Here is a 26,193-nt window from a genome sequence, read left to right as displayed (position 1 = left end):
GTATTTGCTTTATGTATCTAGGTGTAAAGCATTTTCCATTGCTTTACATATTGTATGTTCCATAACATATTTATGATGGTTATGTCCTCTAAGTGTATAGATCCCTTCATCATTATATAATGGCTTCCTTTTCTCTTTTTATGGTTTTTGGTTTAAAGTCTGTTTTATCCAATATAAGAATAGCTACACCTGCTCATTTTTGGTTTCCGTTTGCATGGTATATCTTTTGACATTCCTCCACTTTTAGTCTGTGTTTGTCTTTATAGGTGAGGTAGGTCTCTTGAAGACAGCATATAGTTGAGTCTAGCTTTTTAATCCAATCAGTCAGTCTGTGTCTTTTGAATGGGGGAGTTTAATCCATTTACATTTAGGGTTGTTATTGATAAGCATCACTTTACTCCTGTCATTATGTTGCTTTTTATTTAGATGCTTTAAACATTATTTATCTCTTTCTTCTCCTTTTAGTTTTCATCTTCAATGTTAGTTGGATTTTTGAGGTGACATGATTTAGCTTCTTTCTCTTTCTTGTTTGCATTTTGGTTTTAATGGCAGGGTTTTGCTCTTTCTTGCGAATATGTGATATTGATTATCATTTTCAGATTCCAGATGTAGGACTCCTTTGGGTATTTCTTGCAGGGATGGTCATGTGGTAGTGAACTCCCATGATTTTTGTTTGTCAGGAAAATACACTATTTCACCCTCATATCTGAAGGATAACTGTGCTGGATATAGGATTCTTGGCTGGCAGTTTTTTTTCTTTTAGTCTTTTGAATATATCATCCCATTTTCTTCTTGCCTGTAGGGTTACAGTTGAGAAGTCTGCTGTCAGTCTGATGCGGGGTGGGGGGCTCCCTAATGGGTGACTTGGAGCTTTTCTCTTGCTTCTTTTAGAATTCTCTCTTTGTCTTCGAGTTTTGCCAGTTTGACTATCACATGTTTTGGAGAGGATCTTTTTGGATTGAATCTGTTTGGGGATCTTTGGGCTTCCTGGATCTGAAGGTCAGCATCCCTCCCTGTACCCAGGAAATTTTCTGTTATTACTTCCTTGAATAAGGTTTCAGTGCCTTTTCCTTTTTCTTCCCTTTCTGGAATACCCATGATTCTAATGTTTGTGTGCTTGAGGTTGTCTTCTAGCTCTCTTCAGTTTTCTTCATTTTTTAAAATTCTTTTTTCCTTTTTCTTGTCTGCCTGGGTTATTTCAAAAAGACCATCTTTGATTTCTGAAATTCTTTCTTCTTCTTGCTCTCGCCTGCTACTCAAGCTTTCTGTTCTGTTTTTTATTTCATTGTGAGAATCCTTCATTTCTAGGAGTTCTGTTACATCCTTTTTAAAATTATTAATCTCTTTATAAATTTCCTCCTTCATATCCTGGATATTTTTTCTTGTTTCATTGTGTTCTCTTGTTGATTCTTCTCTTATTTCTTAGAGGTTTCTTAAAATTAGTGCTCGGAATTCCTTTTCAGATATCTCAAGGGTTTCTTGCTTTATGGGATTTGGTATGTGAGAATTACCATATTCCTTTGGTGATGTCATATCTTCTTGTTTATTTGCAGTTCTAGTATTTTTATGCTGATATCTGGTCATCTGGTAGGGCACTTATTTCTTGTATCACTTTGGAGTGGGTTATGAGGGGAAGACTTCCTCCTCTGTTTATAGGTTCTGCTGGTGACTTTCCTTGTATCAATGTAATTGAGTGTGTGGTGGGCTGCCTTGGCTCCTTTTTAGTCAGTGCATGGGTCCTGCATGCTCACCTGGGCAGCCTGCGTGGTGGGTGTTTGGACCTGCGTGCCCCTCAAGTGCTCAGGTGTGGGAGGGCCTGTGGGTGCATCGGTCCCCAGGCATGTCTTGGGACCTGAATGCTCACTGGGTAGCCCACACAGTGGGTGTTCAGGCCTGCAAGTCCCTCTGGTGCTTGGATGTGGGCAGGGCCTGGAGAAAAATTAAATAAAGGAAGGGGGCCTTTGTTGCCAAAGGGATGAGTGTGGGTTGCTATTTTATGTAAGGTGGTCACCTTATTGAGAAGGGGACTTTTGACTGAAGACGTGAAGGGGACTTTTGACTGTGGGAGAAGGAACAGTGTGGGTATGTGAGGAAAAATGTCTTAGCAAGAGAAAACAAGTACACAGGCTAAGGTCAGGGTGTGCTTGGTGTATGAGAAACAGCAAGATCAGTGTGGCTGTAGCAGAATGGGAAGAGTGGCAGGGAGTGAGTGTAGAGAGGTGAGAAGGAAGCAGGCAGATCCTGTTTTGTCTCACAGATCACTTTAAAAACTTGACTTCTATTCTGAATGAGATAGGAAGTCATTGGACGATGCTGATCAAAGGAGGCAAGGTGGGGATCACTCTGGCTGCTTTGTGGAAAATAGAAAATAGGAGGGCAAAGCAGAAGCAGGGAGACCAGTTTGGAGGTTGTTGCAGCAATCCAGGTGAAAATTATGGTGGCTTGGACAAGGTGTTAGTGGTGGAGCTGGTGAGGAATGGTTCTTAGAGTCTGAATATATTTTGAAGGTAGAAGATCTGACATGATTCTTCCTTTCAGGACTCCAAGGTTTTAGACTAAAATAATTGAAAGAATGGAGTTTCCATTTTCTAAGATGTGGGAGGAGTAGATTTAGAAGGAAAAGTCTTGTGAATTTGAGATGCTTATTAACATAAATATTCAGGTGGTATTGAGTAGGCAGTTGGATATACCAGATAGGATTTTAGGAGAGAGGTTTAAAATATTTATTGTTCCTTCTAATGAATTCCTTATTTTAACTCTATTTGAGGAAGAAAGGTGGAGAAACAATGTATTCAGTCAAGGCCAAGAGTGTTAAAGTTCCTAAGATTAGGGATTATGTAATATTCATCATATATATCCCAACAATTAGCAGAATGCTTGATATATGGAAGGTGCTCAGTGTATGATTGTTGAATACTGAGTCAGTCAGAGAAAAGATGAAAGGCCAGGTTAGAAGACAAAGGTTATTACAGAAGTCTCTGAGTATGGATATACCAAATAGAAGGGAGACGGGAAAGAACACCTTTCTTTATCAGTATATATAAGTCTGTTTTATGACAGTAAGGGTAGTGTAGTGATTAAAAACAAAGATTGTGGAGCTGGGCTTCATGAGTGCAAATGCTGGTTCACTATTACTAGCTTTGTGACCATGGACAAGGTACTTAAACTTTCTGTGCCTCAGTGTCCTCATCTGTAAAATAGGTATAATAATAATTACCTACATAATAGCGTTGATGTGAGGATTAAATAGTTAATATGTGTAAATTGCTCAGAATAGTACCTGATACATGGTAAGCACTATGTATTTGTAAATATTGGTATTATTTTTTCAAGTAGATACAAAGTGGTTGTACAGATTTACCTTAATTTGTTTAACTACTGTCCTGTTAATTGGTGTTTAAATTGTTTCCAGTACTTGTATGTATATATCGATGTGTATTTTTGTTTTGTTTTGTTTTTTGAGAAGTGTTTGTAGGACAGATTTCTTGAAGTGGAATTGCTGAGTCAAAAGATGATTTTGATCATTGCTATAGCAATATTTCATCATACATATTAAATTTAAGTCCTAATTCTGGTCAAGCAAACTAATAAATTTACTTTGCAATTGTGTAGAAAACCAGTAGATTAAAATCTGATGAGAGACAAAATGTTTTAATTAAACCTTCTGAATTGCTATTTTAATAGTTTAAAATGGTACAATATCTATAATTATGCTTCAAAAGGACTTAGAAAAGTGTTATTTATATTCTTAAAGTGTTAAAAATTATAAATATTTTATGTATTTTCTATTTATATTTTGTGATTTAGCAATAGCAGGGTTTTTTTAAGGTTAATGTTATTATTGTTATGATAATAATGTTGATGTTTGTGTAAGTTTGTCTGTTAGTACTAATCTTAACTCTGCAGAAAGTAAAAATCCACTCAGCTTTTGTGGGTGAGAAATTTCAATGGGATTAATGTGTTCTTGTAGGTTTTCATGATTTTGTAATTGAAAAAAGTATGCGATAGGACCAAAATTTTGTTTTTATTGCTCTATACAGAGCATTAAATGTAACCAGGCACCCATCAGAGAATTGAGAAGAGCTAAAACAGATTTTCCCACCCTTGAAAATGCAGTTTTTATAATTCATGATAGGGTACCTGTTTAGTCTGGGAACAAATTCCATAAAGAAAATACCAACAGTCACTTTAAAATTTTCTATCTAACAATGAAAACAAGGGAAATTATAAGATGCCATATTTGATTGATCAAATTGGTAAATTGGGCTAATATCTGATATAGGCAAGTTGCTGTGAATACAGCACTGTTACACATTGTTTATAGGGATAGATTTAGATAAAGCAATTTAGTAATGTGTACTGGAAGCGTTAAAAATGTGCTTCTTGATCCAGTACTTTCATTTCTAGGATTCTGTCCTGATGAAGTAATCAGATATATCAAGTATTTTGTATGTAAAAGTATTTATTATTTTAATTCTAATAGTAAAAGTCTAGAAGCAACTTAAATGCCCAAGGAACATTTAACTACATCATAATATCTATCACATGGATATGCTATATAGCTATTCAAGTTCATATTCTCATGCAAATTAGAAAATGTTTATATTATGTTAATTGTGAATAAAAAAGTCTGAAAATAGCAGTAATGGTTTAATAGTGTTTATCATTAGGTAGTGGGATTATGGGTGATTTGTATATTCTGAATTTTTGCTGCTTTTCTTTTTTTTCTCCATATTTTCTGAAAATTTTACAATAAAACTATGTATTAGTTTTAAAATAGGACGAAAATATGACCCCTATACTACTAATTAGCATGACGAATTATTAGTACTTATAGACTTTTTTTCTTGAAAGGTTTTCAGAAAATTTGTAAAGATGTCATCTTTTTATAACTCAGTTTAATGAATATTTATTTAATTCCTATTTTATATGCTAGATAGAATTCTGTGCCTGCAGTTATTAAGACCTTGCAGTCTGGTAAAGGAGATAATAAAAATATAAAAGTAATATTAATGTGAAATAGAATGTTGTAAATGTCATAAGAGGGAAAAAGTGATTTAGAGGATTCAGAGAAGATATGAATTATATCCACTGAAGGGGTATAAAAAAATGATAGAAGAGAACAAATTCTGAAGTGCCTTCAAGAATTGGTAGGATTTTGACAAGCAGATCTTGGGGAAACTAGTAGGAAAAAAATTCTAAGTGGTAAGTGTAGTATGAAGAAAAGCCCAACATGGGTTCTGTGTGAGAAAATACAATTCAGGGTGTGGTGAACAGGGGAGAGGACCAAATTGTGGGTTGACACTGTATTACTGAGGGGTTCAAATGCCTGTGTGGAGTTGGAACATGATTCCGCAGGCAAAGGAGATTTGGGTTCTAAATGGAGAAATGGCATGATAAGATCTGTGCCAAAATGGAAGATTAATTGCTAGCAATTAGTATGATAGAGCGATACAGGAGGGACTTAAAGTAAAGATCCAGTTGTGGCTGTAGCATTATCCCAAGAAGCACAGAGTAGCCAAAGGACTTAGAAGAGGACGATTGAGAGAAACATTATAGGTGGATCCTGTAGGACTGGGAAACTTGTCAAATGTGAGAAGAGAAAGGGAGAGAAAATAAATAATAATCAAAGTATGCTCCAAAGCTTTTGTGTCAGAGTGACTTGGAAGTCAGATAGAGGAAGTGATTTTGGGGGAGAAAAATAAAAAATTTGAGCACAATGAATTTTAGATTTTAGTGGCTCATCTGTGTGGAAGTGGCCTGAGAATGAGTGAAACTTTTCTTAGAATTTTATTAGGTACTCTTTCTTGCTGATCACTGGAACTTTACAGATGCACAGATACTGTCTACTTTGTTATGGCACATCTCATTCTGATGAGTTATTATCTGATTTAACAATCATTGACTGAATACCTATCATTTCCTGCACACTGTATGTGCAGTTGACATACAAAAATGAAAAAGACTCAGTCCATTTCTCAAAATAGTCATCTAGGAGAACTGAAGACCACACAAATCATTTTATTTGGATTGCATACAAGAATCTCAGTTCAGGCATTATTGTTAGAGTGCCACAATATGGGTATTTTTGATAAAAGGTATGCGGGTATTGTTGTTAAAAGACTAAAGAATATGGAATCAATGCATAGCTATTTCTGTGAATGAGTGCATTTCAAAGCCATATATGAATCCTTAAGCTTTAGTTTGAATATGAGGAAATGTGAAACACTGAGTATACCCTAAGGAGGACAGAAAGCATTAGCTAAGAAAAAATGAGAGGGAGAAGTTAAACATTGTAATGTCCTAAACCACTAACTATTATCAAAATGGATAAGTCTGTTTACTAAATCACTGGTAGGAAGAGATGTAGAAGAACCCTAAGATTAATATTATGACAGTTATCCTTTATTGAGCATTTTTTTTACACTAGACACAGTGTTAGGTGCTTTATATATTTATTGAATTCCTCAAAATGAAGATAAAATGAAATGTGAAGTAGAAAGAGATTTTTTGGATGCTTTTATTGACTTTTTAAAAACATGCAATTGACTGTCAGTGATTATTTTTCTCAAGATTTAACTGCCCTTGGCATATGATGCTTAAAAATGACATTAAAAATGTGCTGGAAAAATTGCTTTCTACATATGAGTAGATTGATTTATTTTTAACACGTTATTCTTAATTTCCATTTTTGGAAGCTACAGTTATATCTTCACAAAGTATGCTTCCACAGTTACTGTTTTTAAGATTTCTTGATCAAATTTAATTAATTATTTTTCTCGTAATACTGTTTCTAGGCAGTCCAGCTGTGGTGGGTTTTTGGTACTTACTATAGTGTTTTTCTGTAAAGATTCTAATTAGCAAAAGGAATTGAGTTTTTAATGGTTAAAATAAAACAAGAAAATTATGTTGAAATAATAACATATAACAAGTATTGCTGGTAAAACACTGGATTATTTTGTGTTCATTTGATTTCTGTGATTTATGTAAAAGGGATTTTTGTGATTTTAGTTTGAGTGTTAGTTTTATGATTTTAGTTTAGTTTTATAGATACATGTTAGAATACAGATCAGAATTACAGTAGGTTGCCTCATTAGTGGCTGCCTAGTTAATCTTCCTCAATAACTTTACTTGATCTTACACAACACTTTACATGTATAGGGGGCATAAAATGGGAAAAATATTATTAATATGTCACTTATGAAGGCATTATTATATATCAGGTGCCAAATTTTCCCTCCAGTCTTGGACTGGACATTTTCAAAATGGAATAGTAATGCTGATTTCCCCTCCCCTCCCCCTGTAGTATACAATTTTAAACAGCACTTACTTATTATTTCCATTTGACAAGGAAGCCATGCTTGAAAAATTTATTACACAAACAGATAAGAACTAATCAGATGTTTCTAAGGCTAACTAATATTTAACTTTAAAGCAGAATTTTAGCTGTGAGATTTCATATTAGTATTTCTTATAACTAATTTTCCATCAAAGGAAGAAATAAATTGTCATGTAAAAAATAGTTGATATCAAGAGAGATGCTTGAAACCTTACTCACTAGTCAGCAATAACAAAAAGGCATTTTTGTTAAATATGCTAGTCTTATGGTACACTTGGTATTAATGGGTATCATTGACGTGTTTTTAAATGATCATTAAAAACTTTCATTTTTCTTATGGCTTAATTAAATAACTATTAATTTGGGGGATCTTTTTTTTTTTTGGTTATACTTGTTCACAGGTGGCAAACTCTGGTCATATATCAGTAAATTTCTAAACAGAAGTCCCGAAGAAAGCTTTGACATTAAGGAAGTGAAAAAATCTACACTTACTAAAGTTCACCTGCAACAGCCAACTTCTAGTCCTCAGGACAGCAGCAGCTTTGAATCCAGAGGAAGTGATGGTGGAAGCATGCTTAAGGTTCTACCTTTGAAGACTAGTCTTACTCCAAGTTCTCAAGATGATAGCAACCAGGAAGATGATGGCCAAGATAGCTCTCCAAAGTGGCCAGATTCTGGTTCAAGTTCAGAAGAGGAATGCACTACTAGTTATTTAACATTATGCAATGAATATGGGCAAGAAAAGATTGAACCAGGATCTCTGAATGAGGAGCCCTTCACAAAGAATGAAGAGAGTAGTGTGTATACCAAAGCTGTGAAAATTTTCCCCACACACCTTGCTGCTGACAGTGACAGCCCCAGCGCACAGCTGATAGCTCATGAGCTGAAGTTCTTCCCTGGAGATGATGACCCAGAAGCAGTTAGTTCTCCAAGAACATCAGATTCCCTCAGTAGATCGAAAAACAGCCCCATGGAATTCTTTAGGATAGACAGTAAGGACAGTACAAGCGAACTCCTGGGACTTGATTTTGGAGAAAAACTGTATAGTCTAAAGTCAGAACCTTTGAAACCATTCTTTACTCTTCCAGATGAAGATAGCATTTCCAGGAGTTTTAGTACTACTGAAAGCAAAGTAGAGTTTAAAGCTCAAGACACCATTAGCAGGGGCTCAGATGACTCAGTCCCAGTTATTTCTTTTAAAGAGGCTGCTTTTGATGATGTCAGTAGTACTGATGAAGGAAGACCTGATCTTCTTGTAAATCTACCTGGTGAATTGGAGCCAACAAAAGAAGCTGCAGCAATGGGACCTACTAAGTTTACACAGACTAATATAGGCATAATAGAAAGTAAACTATTGGAAGCCCCTGATGTTTTATGCCTCAGGCTTAGTACTGAACAGTGCCAAGCACATGAAGAATGCACAGAGGCATTGAATGATCCCTCTAGGCCCAAATTCCATAGTATAACAGAGAAACACTATGCACAGGAGGATCTTGGGATGTTATTTGCAGCAGCTATTGATCATAGTAGTTCAGGAGACATGTCTTTGTTACACAGCTCAGATCGTAAGTTTCAGGGACTTGGAGTGGTTGGGTCAGCAGTAACTGCAAACACCACAGAAGAAGGCTTATTCCATATTTCCAATCCACTCTCAGGTGCTAATGAATATAATGCAAACACAGACACTTTAAAAACAGAAGAAGTATTGTTGTTTACAGATCACACTGATGATTTGGCCAAAGAGGAACCAACTTCTTTATTTCAGAGAGACTCTGAGACTGAGGGACAAAGTGGGCTAGCACTAGAAGGAGACAAGGAAATACATCAGATTTTTGAGGACCTTGATAAAAAATTAGCACTAAACTCCAGGTTTTACATCCCAGAGGGCTGCATTCAAAGATGGGCAGCTGAAATGGTGGTAGCCCTTGATGCTTTACATAGAGAGGGAATTGTGTGCCGTGATTTGAACCCAAACAACATCTTATTGAATGATAGAGGTCAGGAACTTTTGCAAATGCATTTCTTTTTATTCGCTGTTGCTTCCAATTAACTGAGTAGGCGTTTTATCTTGTAATTAGTATCTTCATTTCCTGTCTAGAGCTTCATTATCAGTGCAGCAAATTCACCCCCAGTAATAGCTTCTAGTACTTAATGATGCCATTATTCTTAATGATACTGTTTTTAGCTACAAAAGGAGTAATTACAGTTCACTTCTGCAGAAAATGGAAGAGAAAAATGTTTTGATTTCTCCTGTCGTTTTGTTTTTAGGACACATTCAGCTAACGTATTTTAGCAGGTGGAGTGAGGTTGAAGATTCCTGTGACAGCGATGCCATAGAGAGAATGTACTGTGCCCCAGGTTAGAGCAATCTCCTAAAATGTTTCACTTGAAAAAGTGGTTCGGCAGCTCTCATTTCAAAATACAAGTTGTATTTTTCACTACCAGTTCACATGTGTGTAGGATCTGGTTATCTGTTTAACCCTTCAAAAGAAAATTTTGGGATAAAACCATTATGTATAATCTATAGGTATATGTGTGTATGTATATGTGTGTATGTATGTATTTGTTGTTTTAAATGGGTTTATACTTAGAACTGGCAATGAATTCTTAGAAATGTCTTAACTTCTTAGAGTATTCTAGGATCTTCAAATTCCCTGAACCTCTTTAAATGGATGATTTTTATTAAGATGTGAGAAGTAGCTGGCTAAAAGGGTAAAAATTCCTAAAGCTAAAAATGGATAAAGTGTGGATTTAAAAAAAAAAAAAATGCAGTGTGATTTCAGTGATGAGCCAACCGGCCGTTTTTGAATGAGGTTTTAAGAATTCTTTCTATATTTGAGAACATTTCGGAAGCTTGTTCTTTTTGTTTTAAAATAGCCCATTTAGCCAATATGTAACACAACAGGCTTCTCTTGCCATTACTGTATTGTCTTTATTATTTTTTTAAATTAGATATTTATTTCTGCGGGTTTCCAGTATTTTCCTGACAATCATAGGTTGCTTAAGCATATGAATTGGATTTGAGTTAGTTTCTCTCTGTCATCAGTGCAGATAATGGGTCTATATTTGAATCCAAAGTTTGTTCACCACTTGTCTACAGCACCCTCTTTTGATGGCTAAAGTTGCTTCACTTGTCATCCACTGGCCTCTGAAGCAGTTTCAATCTGATTATGTTGACATGATCTGCTTAGCTTTTGATCAATACAGTATTTAATGCTTACGGCTGACCAGTGTATTGGTGCTAACCTTGTTTCTCTGCATAATGGGAAATGATTATAATTAGGATTGAAATAGATATATTGTTTTTAGATACAACCTTCATTGTTAAGAATTATTTCTGTATGGAAGAATAGCAAAGTTTTTCAACCTACAAGGCAAATATTCTAAAACTCTCCTGAAAACAGCGATTTGGGTTTTGTTTCTTTCTTCCATCTTCCCCCATATTAGGACTGCTTGATTTTATTTCTTCCTGGAAGAGCACACCTTTATTTTTTGTTTTCTCAAATAGATAATTTGATGCTCTTTTTGAACCTTGCTAGTATGATTTAGTTAACGGTCTAACAAAAAAAAAAATTTCATAGTGAAATCACTTTACTATAGTTACCTGATTTTTTTTTTTTTTAACAAATTTATCTTTATCTTCACTTTCTAATTTGATAAGAAGTAACATTTTAGATACCAATGTATGTAAATACATTTGTTAATTAAAATGAATTTGGAGGTTTTAGGACCAAAATTAAATTCAGGAGTTCTTTTGAGTGAAGCCTGTTACATCCTGAAGTGAGGAGGGTATAAGCTACACAGCCAAACTGAAAGTGCATGGGGCACTGTGCAGTGTTTATAGCTGACTCCTTACTTCCTATTTTTATTGTTTTCTTCTTATTCAAAACTATCGGTAAGGTTGTACTTTGTCACTCTAGCAGATTATTTTTCTTTAGTCTGAAGCACAGTCATGTTTACTTTAATATCCATGGCATGTTGGCATTTTGAGAGCTTTAATATATATGGAACATAACCATACTATATTTATCAACTGATCCATACTTTCAGTTTCATCTACTGAAATACTGAATTTAATACAGATCAATTTCCAAGTTCTAATTTTTAAGCCTTTTCCCAGAAAAATCACAATTCTCATAGATCACCGGCAGGTGGCAGTCTACCATTAATGGATGTCTGCTGTCTTCTTCCAGGTTGTCCTTCACTAGCATTTGAAAAAAGGTGAAGTATGAAGAAAGGCTTTGTTGTAATTATTAGCATAAAAGAATTGTACTTTTAAGCTTTGTGAGTTGCAAAAGTGTTCTAGTATTATGACATGCACTGAACACTGTGGAAAGTCTCTCCATTCCTTAGGCCTATTAATTTTAGCAACAAGGTAAAACAAAACCAGTAATGGCCTTAACAGAAAAGTAATCCTGATGTTCTCATTTAGATGATCTTAACTAAGAGTTATAGAACTTGGTTAAGTCTATGTGATCCTTCCTCCTTGCTTACAAGAGGAATCAGAGCAAAAATTTGTAAATTATGTCTCAAAACCAAATAGCAGTGTTACTGATTAAAAACTACAAGTAGACTTTCCTGCTCTTCTCAGAGGATAGTAGCAATGATAATATGTTAATGTTTCAGTGTATAAAAATCACAAATCAAGGAAAGTCACAAATGAGAAGCACATGAGGAGGGACATAGAATATTAGTCACCTTTTGATTTACCCTTAGAAACATTGAGAGTTGAAGGAATTCCCCTCCCACATCTCTCCCTTCTTCCCACTTCCCAACTCTAACCTTAATATTATTGTCCAAGTAACTCCAAAGCATGTTAAGCAGCTCATGTTTGGTTAGAAAGTAAAGGTGTCCAAGATTACAATGAGAACGATTCACTTCTGTTTGGATAGCATTTAACCTCTCTACTCCAACCACTCCTCCCTCCTGGAAATCCTTATCACATATTTGTCCTAAAAACATTATCCACCTGCCCTGTACTTTATAATATCAGCAATGTATCTTTTTATTTTGTGGATGATGTGCCTTTATATTTTGAGAAAAATTTCCAGTAACAGATTCGATTTACATGGACAGAAACTTGAGCAAATGCCAAACTAGCAGGGGGGCCATTATTCTGCTCTATAAATAAGTTTTAAAAAGAAAACACACACACACAGAAACCTGTGAATCAACATGTTTTGGTCTAATTGAGGGGAAAAGCAGGATAGATAAATTTTGAAATGCAAATGATCACCTTCTGTTATTTAAGTATAGCTTCTGCCTACATTGTGATCTTAGATTTTAAAAAGTCATAGTCATTTCAACCATGTATATTATCAAGGATGTCTGAAATACACAAGTTTCTACAACAAAACTAAGAACTTTTTAAAAAAGTTGCCTCTTTATTATATTAAAGAAAACAAATCCAACAACAAAAAGACAGCAACTGTGGAGCTTTCTCTGTCTACATCTGTGAACAAGCCAGCACATAAATGGCTGCAGCTGCAGACCCATCAAGAGGGTCTTGAGAATATGAATTCACTGATCAAACCCAGCCCTGTTTTCAAAGTGGAAACCATTCCTTTTAGATTCACTTTGTATCCTTAGATTATCTAGGACAATTCTCTAGAAAGGTTTTATTTTAAATAAACATCATTCATGGTAAATGGGTTCCTTTCATACTGCAGAAATGCAGAATGGAGTTCAGGAAGAGAAAAAGCAAAGAAACAATCCACAAAGTAGAAATAGATTGTATAGCATGACAATACAACCATAACACTGTCTGGTTTCCATATTAGGAGATTTTTAGATACAGTATTAGGAGTCTTTTAGACAGGTTCTTCTAGTTTTCATTGTGAGCGATTATAGAATAAAAACTGGAGTAAATTGATTTTCTTCAAAAGACTTCCTTTTAGTTACTTCAGTTTTATTTCGATTTGTATATGCACATACACACATGTAAAGTCTTTAGTCAAAGGATTTAATGTGCTTTATCATTTGAGCTATTAAATTATCATGGTATAGAATAAATTCTTGTAATAGCATTTTAAGTATAAAAGAAAAATAAGATAAAATGTCAAGAAAGTATTTATTTTTTTCTTTTTCTGCCAGTATTTTTTTCTTAGCAATCTTGACTCTCATCATAAAAATGCAGCTAGAAAGTATAACCAATACTATTAAAGCATATGATATACAAAAGACTGTATTTCAAAGTTTACATGCAGTCTGAGACAAGTGAGTAAAATTATTTATGTCGGTTACATTAATATAATCACTTAAATTTCCCATTGTGGTCTCAAACAAGTTGATATGATTTCCTCCTATCAGTGTGTGTCGTTCACTTTTATTTTCCACCCCATTATGAGCCTTTAATTTTAAATGCTTGAAATTTACATGGATATTTCTCATTGAATACTTTTTAGACTTGAGAATTTATAAGTGAACATGTGTGTAAATTGAAGAAGTCCAAAATGCTTTTCACCGCAGTCTAATCTCCACGCTCCCAGATGTCAAATGACAGCTTTGCTTCCTCTCTTAGGCGATTTCACACTTGGAAACAGCTCACAGCTGATGGTGGAAAGTGAAACACAGAAAAATCATGCTGAAAAGTATCTGCAAAATTCAGTTTTAAAGCATGACATTTATTTACTACCATCCTTTGCTCTTCTAGCCTAACTTTATAAAATAATCCATGAATATATTTTTTGGGGTGGTCTCCCCTACCTTTCTTCGTGAACATGCTTTCCACTCCATTTGTTTCTTTTTAAGCACAGCACTATCTGTGATAGATAGTTCTGTATTTGATCATTAGAACTAGGACTCCAACCATAGATGGTTTAAGACATCTCGAGGCCATCAGAAGTTTAAGATTTAGTATATTTAGATGGAATTGAGAATTACCAAACCTGGACACTTGTCCTCGGTCAGGAATTAACTCATTACATAACCTCGGGCAAGTCATTGAAGACTTTCTAGGTCTCAGTTTAACAGTAGTAAAATAGATTTGTTGAGTATAAATAAAATTACAGATGTTGAATCCTCTGACACCCTTCCTACACAAAATTTAGTCAAAATTCTTATTTAGGCAAGAATTTTTTTCCAAGGATAAATATTAATTTCTAATCTAACATTAGTAGGATTAAAAGAATTATTTCATTTAGAGGACTTTCTAAGTATTTATTTTTACTCATTTACAGAGTTTGCACATAAAGTATATAACATGGAAATGAGGGATTTATGGAAAATATTTTAATTTAGAGGAAAAATGCGAAGACAACTTATAAGTGGGGTGAAAGTTGAATGCCAAGATTCTCAACAAACAAAATTGTTTAAAGAAGAAAGAATTATTTAGATACGAGGATTTATGAATTCTGGGTCATTTCACCAAGCATGAGGAATGTAATTTTAGGAATGTGAAATTGATAGAAAAAGCAAATAAATATAGATGTATATTTTGAAATAATAATAAGGAAATATGGCTATATCCCCGGTGTAGTCTTTCTTTCTTTCTTTTTTAATCCTACAAGGGGAAGTAGAAAAAGGCAAGAGGGAGCTGTAGAAAAAACTTTAAAAGAGTAAAATATTTGTGGTTAATATTTAAATATTATGTTTCAAACAGTAGCTATGTTTGATTTGCCATTAAGCAGAACTTCAGCTGTACATAATAGGTGTTTTAATGTTTTTCTTGAATGATTAGCAAGTGCATTTAATCCTTTGTCTTCAGTTCTTACTGTCATAAAAGCCAAATCTATTTCTTTTTCAGGAGAAAACAGTAAATTTTCAAATCTGTCGTAGAACAGAAATTTTACACTGAGGAAAACTCACTTCACCTCTGTGTACCGATGAAGCTTTTGACAGGAGTGTCGAGTATAAGCAGAAAAGGCTTCAGGTTAATACAATCCTTACCTTGTCCAGCCGAGGTCTCCTTGATGCAAAGATTAAAGGGTTGCTTTAGGAGGAGTTGAGGGTCTGGAACCCTGGGATCCATCCCTAGGTAGGATGTGTCCCTGAGCACTTACAAATACCCTAACTGTGGGCCAGTCATCTTCACATCTGGTTTTAGGTCACTCCATACTGAAACAGACCCATTCTGAAGTCATACTTCTCATATCTGGCCAGAATGTGATTTGTCTCTAGTGGGGAGAATGAGACAGAGTAATAGCAAAGAGTTCAGTCCCTGTTATTTGGCATCTTAGTGAATGACACATTAGCACATCCCAAGAGAAGAAATTCTTCTGCTGTTAGAACAAGAAAATTTGTAAGGGTGGATGAATTGATGTTTTCATAGAGAAGAGGTGAAATACAGTATCTCTGTACATTTCATACTACTACTTGATAGTTGGAGGTGGGGGATTTACCTCAAGCTGTAGATTATTAAAAGGAAGTTAATTTTAACCGTTTATTTACTACAAACCTTTTTCTTTATGATCTTGGGCAAATTTCTTTTTCAGAAGAGGAAGATGAGACTAGAGACTGTAGTTTTAAGTAATAGCTACAGTTTAATGCTTCTTATTTTTCACATCTACATTAGTTTTTGGCAACTATTCAGTTAATTGGCCTCACCACTACATTATTAAGAAGAAAGTGAACTGTCTTTTGCCTCTGATATTTAACAAAGAGGATGTAATGCTGAGTCTTAAACATTATGTACAGAGCAATTGGCTAGCTACTTGGATCACATCATCAGTTTCTATACCCTGCAAAGTCTTGTCAGCCTGAATCTCCATGAAGTAACCAGGGCTTACTCCTTCTAAGCAATTCTTCACGAACACTTCCTTCCAATAAATGTTTAAAAATGCTAAGGTTTTAAAAAATTAATGATGATAAGGCAGATAGGATTCCCAAAGCTCCTGTATTTGCAGTGTATGCAGCTCTCTGCCTGCCTAACATGGCCACAGAGTGGCGGAGAGGAAGAGAGAAAACTGTGCCTGTCATTCTCACAATTTTCATTTAGCCTTTTTCTCATCAGTCAACTTTAATGGCTTTGGTTGGGTAACACTGTGATACCCAGTGGCTGTTCAGAATGGAGTTGTGATATGATCAATGGAAAATGGAGCATGCTGTTGCTTTTTTTTCCTCTTAGAAATTCAAGGTGAGAGAGTAAGCAAGATTGTGTAGGGCTCAGAATTATAATCATTCAACCAGAAGTTATATGGTAGTTACCCGTTTCTTATTCTATCTCACAAGAAAATGGTGTAGTAACGAAACCTGTTAGAGTCCCTTGCACAAGTAATTCTTGGCTCTGGAATGCTGACTCAAGTGAAATCAAGGAGTTTTGACCCAAGTTGTGCAGATAATTGCAGGATAGCTGAGAAGGTGGTTGCCAGGTCACCACGACAACAAGAAATTCAGAGCTCGGTATTGGGAGAAAAGCAGAATTAGGTATTTTACCAAACCTAGCTTGAACTAGCTGAGTATAGCCTGTACTGACGTCCAGTTCCCCATAGGACAATAGGCATAGGGGTGCAGGTACCTGAAAACCAACTATATTACTAATGAGGTGGTGGCAGGAAGCAAAGCTAAGGACTAAGATGAACCAAGAAAGCGAACGTATGTAAGGTGGAGCTCATCTCCTCCATCACCTTGCAGTGCCGGGAGAAGAGCAGAGCCCCAGCTGCTAACAGACTTCTCTCTGGAAAGTGCCAGTCTCTGTCATTGGTCTTCCCTGGATAATACACTAACTAGTTAGAATAATGTGATTCTGGGAACTTTCAAACAGTTCATATACTCTACTCAACAAGTATGGCATTTGAATAAGCAATTGATTACAATATTGGAAGACTTTATGGAATATAGAATGGATAATTGGGCAGCCAATGTTTTCTGAAATAATATAAGAAAAAGGAGCAAAATGCCCATTGGAAATGATGGACTAAGAAATGAGAATTCCAGGCTCTAATTATCTATCATCCTGAGGATTAAGATCTGCCTCAGAAGTGTTCTGAGACCTTAGGCAAGTAAGTTTCTTCTGTCCTAATTAAGTCATTTCAAATATAGGGTTCCTGTGAAAATTGTGCATCTTCAAGCTTTTAAGCTTTAAACTGCTAAACTTTGATAATTTAGTTTATAGGTATTAGAAGAGTAATACAAACCTAAAATTAAAATGAAATTTTATTCTCATAGTTGATATATATTTTAGTTTTGTTTTCAGTTGTAACATGTGTGTGTTGTTTGTGGAAACTTTAAAAAATAGTCTGTGTATCTAAAATAATACCCTGGGGAAAGCTAGGTAATGTAGTTGTCCTACAGTGCACTTAAATGAATTTGTTTTTGATAACATTTAAAAAAATTTCTAACTGGTACTATTGATCCCACCAGACCACTAACCAGATATTATAGCCAGTTTATGAATTTGTGGCACATTTGCATGTAATTAGGTGTATAGATTCCTTAAACTGAAGATGGACAGAGGAAACCTTGAGTTATTTCCCAATCCTGTCACCCTTCTGCCTGAAGTTTTTCAGCCTTTTTTTTTTTTTGGATGTAGCACATGCTACCCATGCCAGAACAACCAGTACCCAGAGGCAGTCATTGCACTCTGCAAAGGAAGCACTGGAAGGTGTCCACTCCACTGCCTGAGTTTAAGCCACTGTCATCTCTTGCCTGGAATACTGTAGTCATCAGCTCACTGACCTTTATTCTCACCCTTAGTCTTTGTTTCATCCTGCAGCCAAGTATGTTTTAGGAAATGTTTTAAACTTTCTGGCCTACAACATGTAAAAGTGCAGAAGGACTCGATGTAGATCTGTATGTTCAATGGGACAACGAAAATGATGTGATGAGGCCTTTTTAGGTGCCTTGAATGGGCAGTGGTACAAAATGCGAGATTGATATATTTATTCAGCAAACGTTTATTAAGTGCCTTCTGTGTCTCAGGCACTGTGCCTAGGGGCCAGAAATAAAAGACATAATTGGTATAATATTGGCAGTTACTTTTGAAGATTTATGTAAAAAGGAGACTGCCCAAACAGAAAACATATACAATCGGTTAACTAGAACGTTAATAGATCTTTACAGGTGAATAGTTGTATTTATAGAATGGTAATTTTCCGAGCTAACAAAAGACCTACCTAGTTGTCTCTCTTCCCACAGTTTAGTTCTGTGTATTGTTGGTACAAAAAAAAAAAAAAAATGCTTTCTTCAGTCTTTCTTTCTCTTTGCTCTTTAGTCATCAGCTGTAGTGGAAGACTAATGCTCAGCCCCTGCCTAGAAAATCTTTATACACAGCAAGAGCTGGTGAGAGAAATTGACAAGGATTTTGTAATTCTAGTCCCTTTCAATTAGAAACAGATGCTGCAGGGAAAGATTGTCTATGTAGGAACACAGTGCCCTGGCTAACATGGAGTGCTCATTGCAGCAGAAAGATGTTCTTTTCCTTGGTCCAAGCATGTCACTAATGACAGATCGGATTTTTGGTTTTTTACCTGTCTCTACTTCTATCTAAGTCCATTAATGAAGTCTGACTCCCTTGGAAGAAAGTTAACAATTTCTTGCCCAATTGTAACAGCATTTTAAATCTTATTGAACACTTAAAGAATTTATGGAAAATTTAGACACTCCAGCTTTCTTTCTCATAAGAATATATAAGTATATAAGTAATAAAAATGTACATGATGCATAATTTTAAGGTTTATAAGAATTTCTCTTTATTCTTACATTGTCTTATTCACCAAAGATGTCTCTTTGATACTAAAAGTTAGTATGTTTTTCTTTCTTATATTTATTTTCTGAGAGAGATCTAGAATCCTTAAGGTCAGATATTTAAAGCCAAATTTTTTTTTATTATTTTGAAGAGAAATCTTGTGGCATTATAAACTATATTTATCCACCACCATCACCACCAAAGTATACTTGCTACTGATTATCATTTTAATGTATTGTACAGGTCTGTGGCTTTAAAATTCGTTCATCATTCTGATATTTGGATAAAGTGTTATTTTATCTACGGGACAGATTCTTTCAGCATAACACTTCCACAGTTACCATAACTTTGAGAGTGAAAAGAAGTGAGATTTCTAAGATCATATTTATTTTAGGAAGTGTAGTTAAGAAAAACAGTTTAGGATAAATATTTAAATAATTGTTCTAAAATAGAAGAGAATTTTCTCTATATGTGAAATTTTCTTCTAAGAAAACTCTGAACCATATCTTGGAGGGAAGAGAGCGACAACATACCATGCTGCCAGAAGGAGGTTTTGGTACTGTCTCTAGAGAGTTTTGGAATGGGGATGGGTAACTATATGGTTAGTATTAGTAGAGGTAAGCAGAAGGATGAGGTGACCTGTGTGGATATCCCTTAGTGGAAAACCAAGGAACAGAATCAAATGGCCTCACCAGTCTGAAGGTATGTCTTAACAAATTCATCTAAATGTGGAATATCAAATTCCCGTGTTCATCAAGCATTTTAATAGTAATGTCTTTTAAAGGAAAGTAAATTCTGAATTTGGAATGTTGAAGGCACCACAATTGCTTAAAATGCAAAACGATTAATCTTTATAAGACTATAGAATGGTTGGTTTTCATTGAAACCTTCAATTTGACCTGTATTTTCTGGTTTTCTCAATTTTCTATACAATTTCCAGCATAGTTTTAGCTCTGTCTTTGTTTTTTTATTTTTGAGTCATGTATTTGACCAATCTATGTAGCTTAATTGTACAGTGTTCAAAGGCAGAGCCTGTACCTATAGATAAGTGTGTATCATGATTTCAGTGTTCTGGAACTGCACATTCTCCTCAATGTTATTCACGCTTCCTCAAGTCTGAGAGCGTGTACTTTGCCTCTTTCCTGACACTTCCTATGCAGATATAGACATCTTAAGGTTGCCCTAGTGCAGGCTTCCAACTTTTTTGCTCCTTTACTTTTCAGGAGCTGGGATTATTATAGTTACACTTTTGGATTCAGGTTAAACACTTATTTTGGGATATAAGAGGGAGATTTAGAAGACTCTGATTATCATAAGTACTGTAAAACTCTTATTCTATGTTTTAGCAAGTCCTTTGGCAGTTTGGGTTACCAAGGCAGCATTATTTTTCTGAAAAATATTCTGGCTTATTGAAGAGTGTTCTATGATGTGTTAAACATGAGTAAAACAAAGGGGGGCAAAGCACATTTTCTGTTTTGATATCTTTATTATTTTATTTAAACTTGTTTATTCACTTGTGAAATATGATAGTTTGAATCATTGGTATGAATCAGTAATATCCTAAATTGTGGTTAGAATATTAAAATTGATAGTACTAAAATGAAAGTTGTAGAATTTTACTAAACTGTTTGCCCATATTTGAGGTCTTTAAAATTTTTTGGATGAGTTGAAATCTAATCTTTGGCTGATTCTGTGTCTCCATTACATTGAAAGATGATAATGGTTAGATTCAGTGACACTGATTCATTTCACCTCACTTGCCACCAGGTAATTAGTGTCTTAGGGAAAAGGAGGAGTGAGTGGCTATGTACAGAAAGTTGAAAAGGAAGAAGAGTGCAAAATGCTAGCTCATCTTAGCGTAATCCCACTCTTTGGGCATCTTAGGTTAATGGAGGGAGAAGAAGTTATGAGAAAGGCTCATGTGTGCTTTTGAAAACACTTTCAGGTTCATAAAGTTACAGATTATAAGAGGTTGAAAGAATGTTAGAGGTCTGGCTGTCCTCATTTTCAGAGAAGCGTAGTGACATACCTCGACAAGCTCAAACAGCAGTGTGACTAGTGCCGTAGCAGTACATCTCTGACTCAAAGAAAAAATCCAGGACTCTTTAATATCACCATCTCTTTTTGAGTTTTCGTGGGAATAACCTGAAAAATTGTTTTCTGAGGGAATAGTTTATTTTTCCCTTGATCACTTTGCTTAATGCCTATAGTGCCACTCACTATACAAGTAGAGAGTAAGGATACCATTTTACCCAGCCTAGAAACTGCAAATATAGATTGTAGTGGTGGCGGAAAGGGGATGCACAGGAACTTAATACCTTGGGTTTTACAGGAAAAATATTTGGAAAATGGACAAAACAGTGGTTGAGTTGTTTTTCTGATTTTTTCCGAAGATGTTTCAAATTTGAGGTCGAAGTTTAAAGTGATTTCCCAGCTTCACTATATTATACTTTTAAGATAGCCTCACAGATATATTTGGTATTTCTTTACATTCTCTACTTTTGATGTTAGGCACATATACCTGGTGTTTGTAGTAACTATCATGTAGCTTTATTTATAAATTAGTGCTCTTCGTTTATGCTTAAATGTTTTGTATAGATTTTGCAAGTAACACAGATTTAGAGCAGTGATTTTTGACAGCCACACAACCCCAGGATTCTCTTTTGGCAATACAATTTATATCTTAAAGTATTTAATCAAAGAATTATTGGTTCTTGAAGATATTAAAGGACAACCAAAGACCTACATTCTGATAATTAAAAGAAAATAATTTATTTTCTGTTTTAAAACCCATAAAGAAGAAATTCTACCAGTGCTTGCCTTCACTTGGTCTAATAGTTAAGCTTTCTAGCTGTTAGGAAGTTCTTTTTTATATCTTACCTAAATATAGAACTCTTTGTTGTAGCTTAGAGTCATCTGTGAAAATCAAGGACAGTTGGTCATGATGTCAATTTTACATTAGTTAAAAAATCCCTGCTTAATATACAGTCATGTTGAAGAGTTTCAAGCTGCATTGTTAAGGGGATGAATTTAAAACTTGTTCAGTCTGGTCAGTTAGCTCAGTTGGTTAGAGCGCGGTATTTGCGCGGTATTGTAACACCAGGGTCAAGGGTTACAATCCCCATTCTGGCCAGCTGCCAAAAAACAAACAAAAACAAACAAATAAACTTGTTCAGTGTCTGTTTTCGCCAGGTTTCCATGAAAAACAAATTTGCCTTTTTACAGTTGTTATAAATAGAATAATTTAATCAGGCCCCCTCACCTACCTGTCTGGTTCCGGGTGGTGTGGCGTATTCTTTGTAAGCAAATTGTGTGTGGGTGGACTTAGTGCGCATGTGCGGTGCCACGATGTGGCTGGCATTGACTGCCTGGGGCCTGACCCCGCGCGGCCATACTCTCCAATGTACGGCTTCCAAGGATCTGTTTGCTGGTTACCTAGCTCATAGACTTGCGTGTGAGGGGTCTAAGGACCCAGCCTGGCGTGTAAGAGGTCTGGGGACTCAGCCTGGCATGTGAAGGGTTTGTGACCTAGTCTGTGAATGGGCTTGAGGGGTCTGTGAGCTCCAGACCAAGCCCTAGCTCGACATTTTTTTACTAGCCAAACCAGATGAAAGATGACATTCAGCTCAGCTGCCTTCATACTTTCAGAAGCAGTTTTTCTTAGATGGGACCAGCAGTCTCTTTAGGCCTGAGTGCCCATTAGACAGCTTGAACTAATCACATCCAAGAGGAGGGAAGAAAGGGAAAGTCAGGGGAGAGGAAAAGAAGCAGAGTGTCAGTGGAAAAAGAGGTGAAGATCAAGGAAAGATGGAAAAAAAAATGGGGAGTGAAAGAAGTAGACTATAGTTGACAGTGCTGGAGCGTCACCAGCGGTTATCCCAGGTGCCACTTGGTGCGTCCTGGACTAGCTAGCAAGCCCACTGATGAGTGGGAAAGCAAATTGGCTTTAGGGCCTTCTTGTGTTTCTTGCTGCCACCCACATTGCCTCACATTCAGGTTGGGGCTCATCCGACACTAGGGAGTCCACATGGATCCTGAAGAAAATTACCAGGGATTTCAAAACAGCTTGAAATCTTAGACTCCTTAGTTGAGCCAATTCACAGAACTCAGTAAAGATTTACACCCTGTCTGTCTCATGAAGTGCTTCTCAAATTTTTCCGCCCAAGTACTTTCTGACTGCAGGGGTGATAGTGAATGGGCACCCCAGGGGACTAGTGAAATATGATTCTGAGGTTTCTTTGAAGTCTTTTTATCTTGCAAATCTATGCAAATTTTACATTGTGTTCCGTAATAGGTCCGTGTTTCTTTTAATAGTAAAACAATATCCCACCCCTTCCCACACATACAGAAATCTTTGAGGCTCAGGAAACTGCACTGTGCTTATCTGGTGGCTTCAAGAAGACAGCTCCCTCACCCCTGCACACACTGCCACATTTCACCCGGGGTACACATTCCCAGTAGTGATGTGGGAGAACAGGCATAACATGTCAGTTTTGATGATCTAGGCTACATTGGTGATATTGGTGTTGGCACTTTGGATCTTTTGCTGAATTTAAAAGGTGCCTTAATAAATTATGTTAGCCTCTGATTACATAGACCTATCTCAGCAACCATTCACTCAGTTCTAACAGGGAACCTTATAAGCAGAGACTTGGGGTGTGGCTCTAGTCTGGAGCTCCTTCGAACATGTTGTCAGACCCAGCAAAACGATCTCATTAATTTTCACAGTATTTCTCTGTGCAGACTGAATCAGATGTCCTTTTTCTCTCTAGACATATAAATATATTCTCTCTCTCCCAAAGTCACCCAACCCAAATAAGTTCTTCATAAGGGTGCTTGAAAAATTTAAATAATTCACGTAATGTGTTAAACACAGTTCCTTATGTGTAGTAAGCAGTCAATAAGTTTTAGCTGCTGTTTTATTGTTGCAACTATCATTATTGCAATGTGTGCCTACTGTGAGCAAAGTAACATTCATACATGGAAAGTGAGGCTTGTGTGTGGCACATTCAAAACAGATGGCTGATCAGTGACTTTGGATCTTGACTTGTGAAAAGGTAAAACCTTTATAAAACTAAGAAGTATATACTACTTGCTATATGACTAAAGAAAATCAAATAACTGAAATTTTTGAGGAAAAAGATATGAAAAAATAAAACCATTAACTACACTAGTGAGAAAACTGATTTTAGTTTCACATTATCTAATAGTGGGGCCACATAGAGTTCTGTGGAGGGATAGTGCCTAGTTTGTGCTGCTTTATGTATGTGGGCTGAATGAACACGATAGGTTGAGACCTTATTATGAAGGCCTGAGTATGTATACATGCCTGATTAAGCAAGACGTTTGAATGTTATTTAATGGTAAGTGAGAAGCCATTTAAGAATTTTAAACAGGGAATTGATGCAATTCATTGCCTGCTTTAGACTGGGAGGAAATGTGCAAAAGGTTTTATCTGATGATACTATGGTAAATTTCCTTTTTACTTTTCTAATGTTTCTAAAAACACATGCCCTTTCTAAAATTTCTAAGAGCACACTTCCAAAGGTGATATCAGCTCTTTATATCGGGATGTGGGAGAATAGAGGCAGGGGCAGTGTATTTGAATCTGGGAGGTGTAGCATATGTACTTCGAAAAAGCCCCAAGGAGTTGTCCTTCATGAGAATCACTATTTTTAGGGAATCTCTAAGTATCAAAATCATAGAATATAGAGCTAAATTTAACCTGGAGATCCTCAGATCTAACCCTTGTGTTATGGATGAGATAAAGTGAGTTCCTTAAGACCCAGCCCAGGACTCCTGATTCTTAGTCAATTGTTCGTTCTAAGATATACTGCATTAAAGTTGTGGCAATGAATATGTAGGCGAAAATGGAAGGGAGGATTGGTCTCCATAGCTTTGTCTTCACTGCTCAAAAGTGGCTTTTTCACAGGCCCGAATGTTTTCACATCACCTTGCTATACTTTTTAAAATGTGCCAGTTAGATATATTCATGTAAGTTAATACAAGGGTACTTCAAAAAGTTCATAGAAGGATTCATATTATTTTTTTATTCTATTTTTCCATGAACTTTCTACCATTAATGGTAAGTATACAAATCTCACCACCCCAGAGGCAAATCACTAAAACATTTTGTCATATTTTCTCACTGGTCTTTTTTTGGAATATATACTTTTAAAATTATAATTTTATTGTTTTATGGCTTTTTAAAAATCTTAATATATACAAACATTTACCTATATACTTAAATCTTATATGAAGACATTTTTTAAAATGGTTATGTACTAGCATTCCATCATTCAGATGTGCTACAACATATATATTTAAACATCTATTGTTAGGTAAGTAGTTCTCAATTTTTCAAACAAGCAGTTGTCTTATAAATACAAATGGTTCTAGCAAGATTAGGAGATTTCAGTCATTCACATAATAGTTTGAATTAGTTAATATCTGTTTTCCTTTTACCACCTAGCTGAGAGCAACTATTTAGAGAATGGAGGTTGTGATTTGGTATGAAGCCTTTTAGGAAGAAGGTAGGCTGGGGAAAGACTAGTTGTGATGGGGTTTGTTCTACTCAGGCTGTTTGAAACCCAGAAGAAGGGATATGGAAGAAGATTGCTGAAATGGAGTAATTTCAATATTTTGCATAGGAATGCCTCTTTTTTTCTCTTTCTGGTGTACATAAACTTTGCTTCAAGACTTAAAACCCAAGCTATTTCATGAGTTTGGTGGTTTTCCCACACAGTAGATCTACTAAGCTTTGGTTAAAAGGCTGGACAACTGCGTACCACTTCTATTTATAACTTTCCAACTTCCAACCTAACTACTATAAACTTTTGAACATTATTATTATGAATTGTGGACTACCTATAGTCAAATAACAAGTATGTTTTCTCAGCCAAATGGAAATGGAAGGGTGGATATTGGCAAGACTTAGGGACTACTTGAATGTCATTAGGAAAGGACAGGAAGATATCAAATATGACATAAGGGCCAAAAGTCTCAAAAATGGTGAAATGAGGAGTTGTTGCTGATTTGTGGAGGAACCTGAAAGATGAAACCTAAAAACTCATAGTACATTTCAGGAACTTGTGCTGGTGAGAGGTAGAGATAACACAGGTAAAAATTGTGATTTGTAGATATTTTAAAAGCCCTTATCTTAGCCAGTAGTTTCAGTTGTGGCTTAAAACAATATCTGTACTTCTGAATAACAAAATGGGTGGATTTGCAT

General features: G+C 35.6%; 1 protein-coding gene across 3 annotated transcripts in view; it reads left to right on the top strand.

Annotated features, from left to right (window-relative positions):
- RPS6KC1 (ribosomal protein S6 kinase C1) overlaps positions 1-26,193 on the top strand; it is a 207,038-nt gene that overhangs the window by 170,309 nt on the left and 10,536 nt on the right. For 2 of the 3 annotated variants that reach the window (XM_063114826.1, XM_063114824.1), the window contains 2 exons: positions 7,741-9,336; positions 9,608-9,697. In XM_063114826.1, coding sequence (XP_062970896.1) covers positions 7,741-9,336; positions 9,608-9,697 — 1,686 coding nt within the window. The remainder of the gene's footprint in view (positions 1-7,740; positions 9,337-9,607; positions 9,698-26,193) is intronic. The other variant, XM_063114827.1, reaches the window with a different exon arrangement.

This window comes from Cynocephalus volans, chromosome 11, assembly GCF_027409185.1.
Source record: "Cynocephalus volans isolate mCynVol1 chromosome 11, mCynVol1.pri, whole genome shotgun sequence".
Classification (NCBI taxonomy): domain Eukaryota; kingdom Metazoa; phylum Chordata; class Mammalia; order Dermoptera; family Cynocephalidae; genus Cynocephalus; species Cynocephalus volans.
The sequence above is the reverse complement of the archived record's forward strand: the minus strand, read 5'-3'. Positions and strand labels throughout refer to the sequence as shown.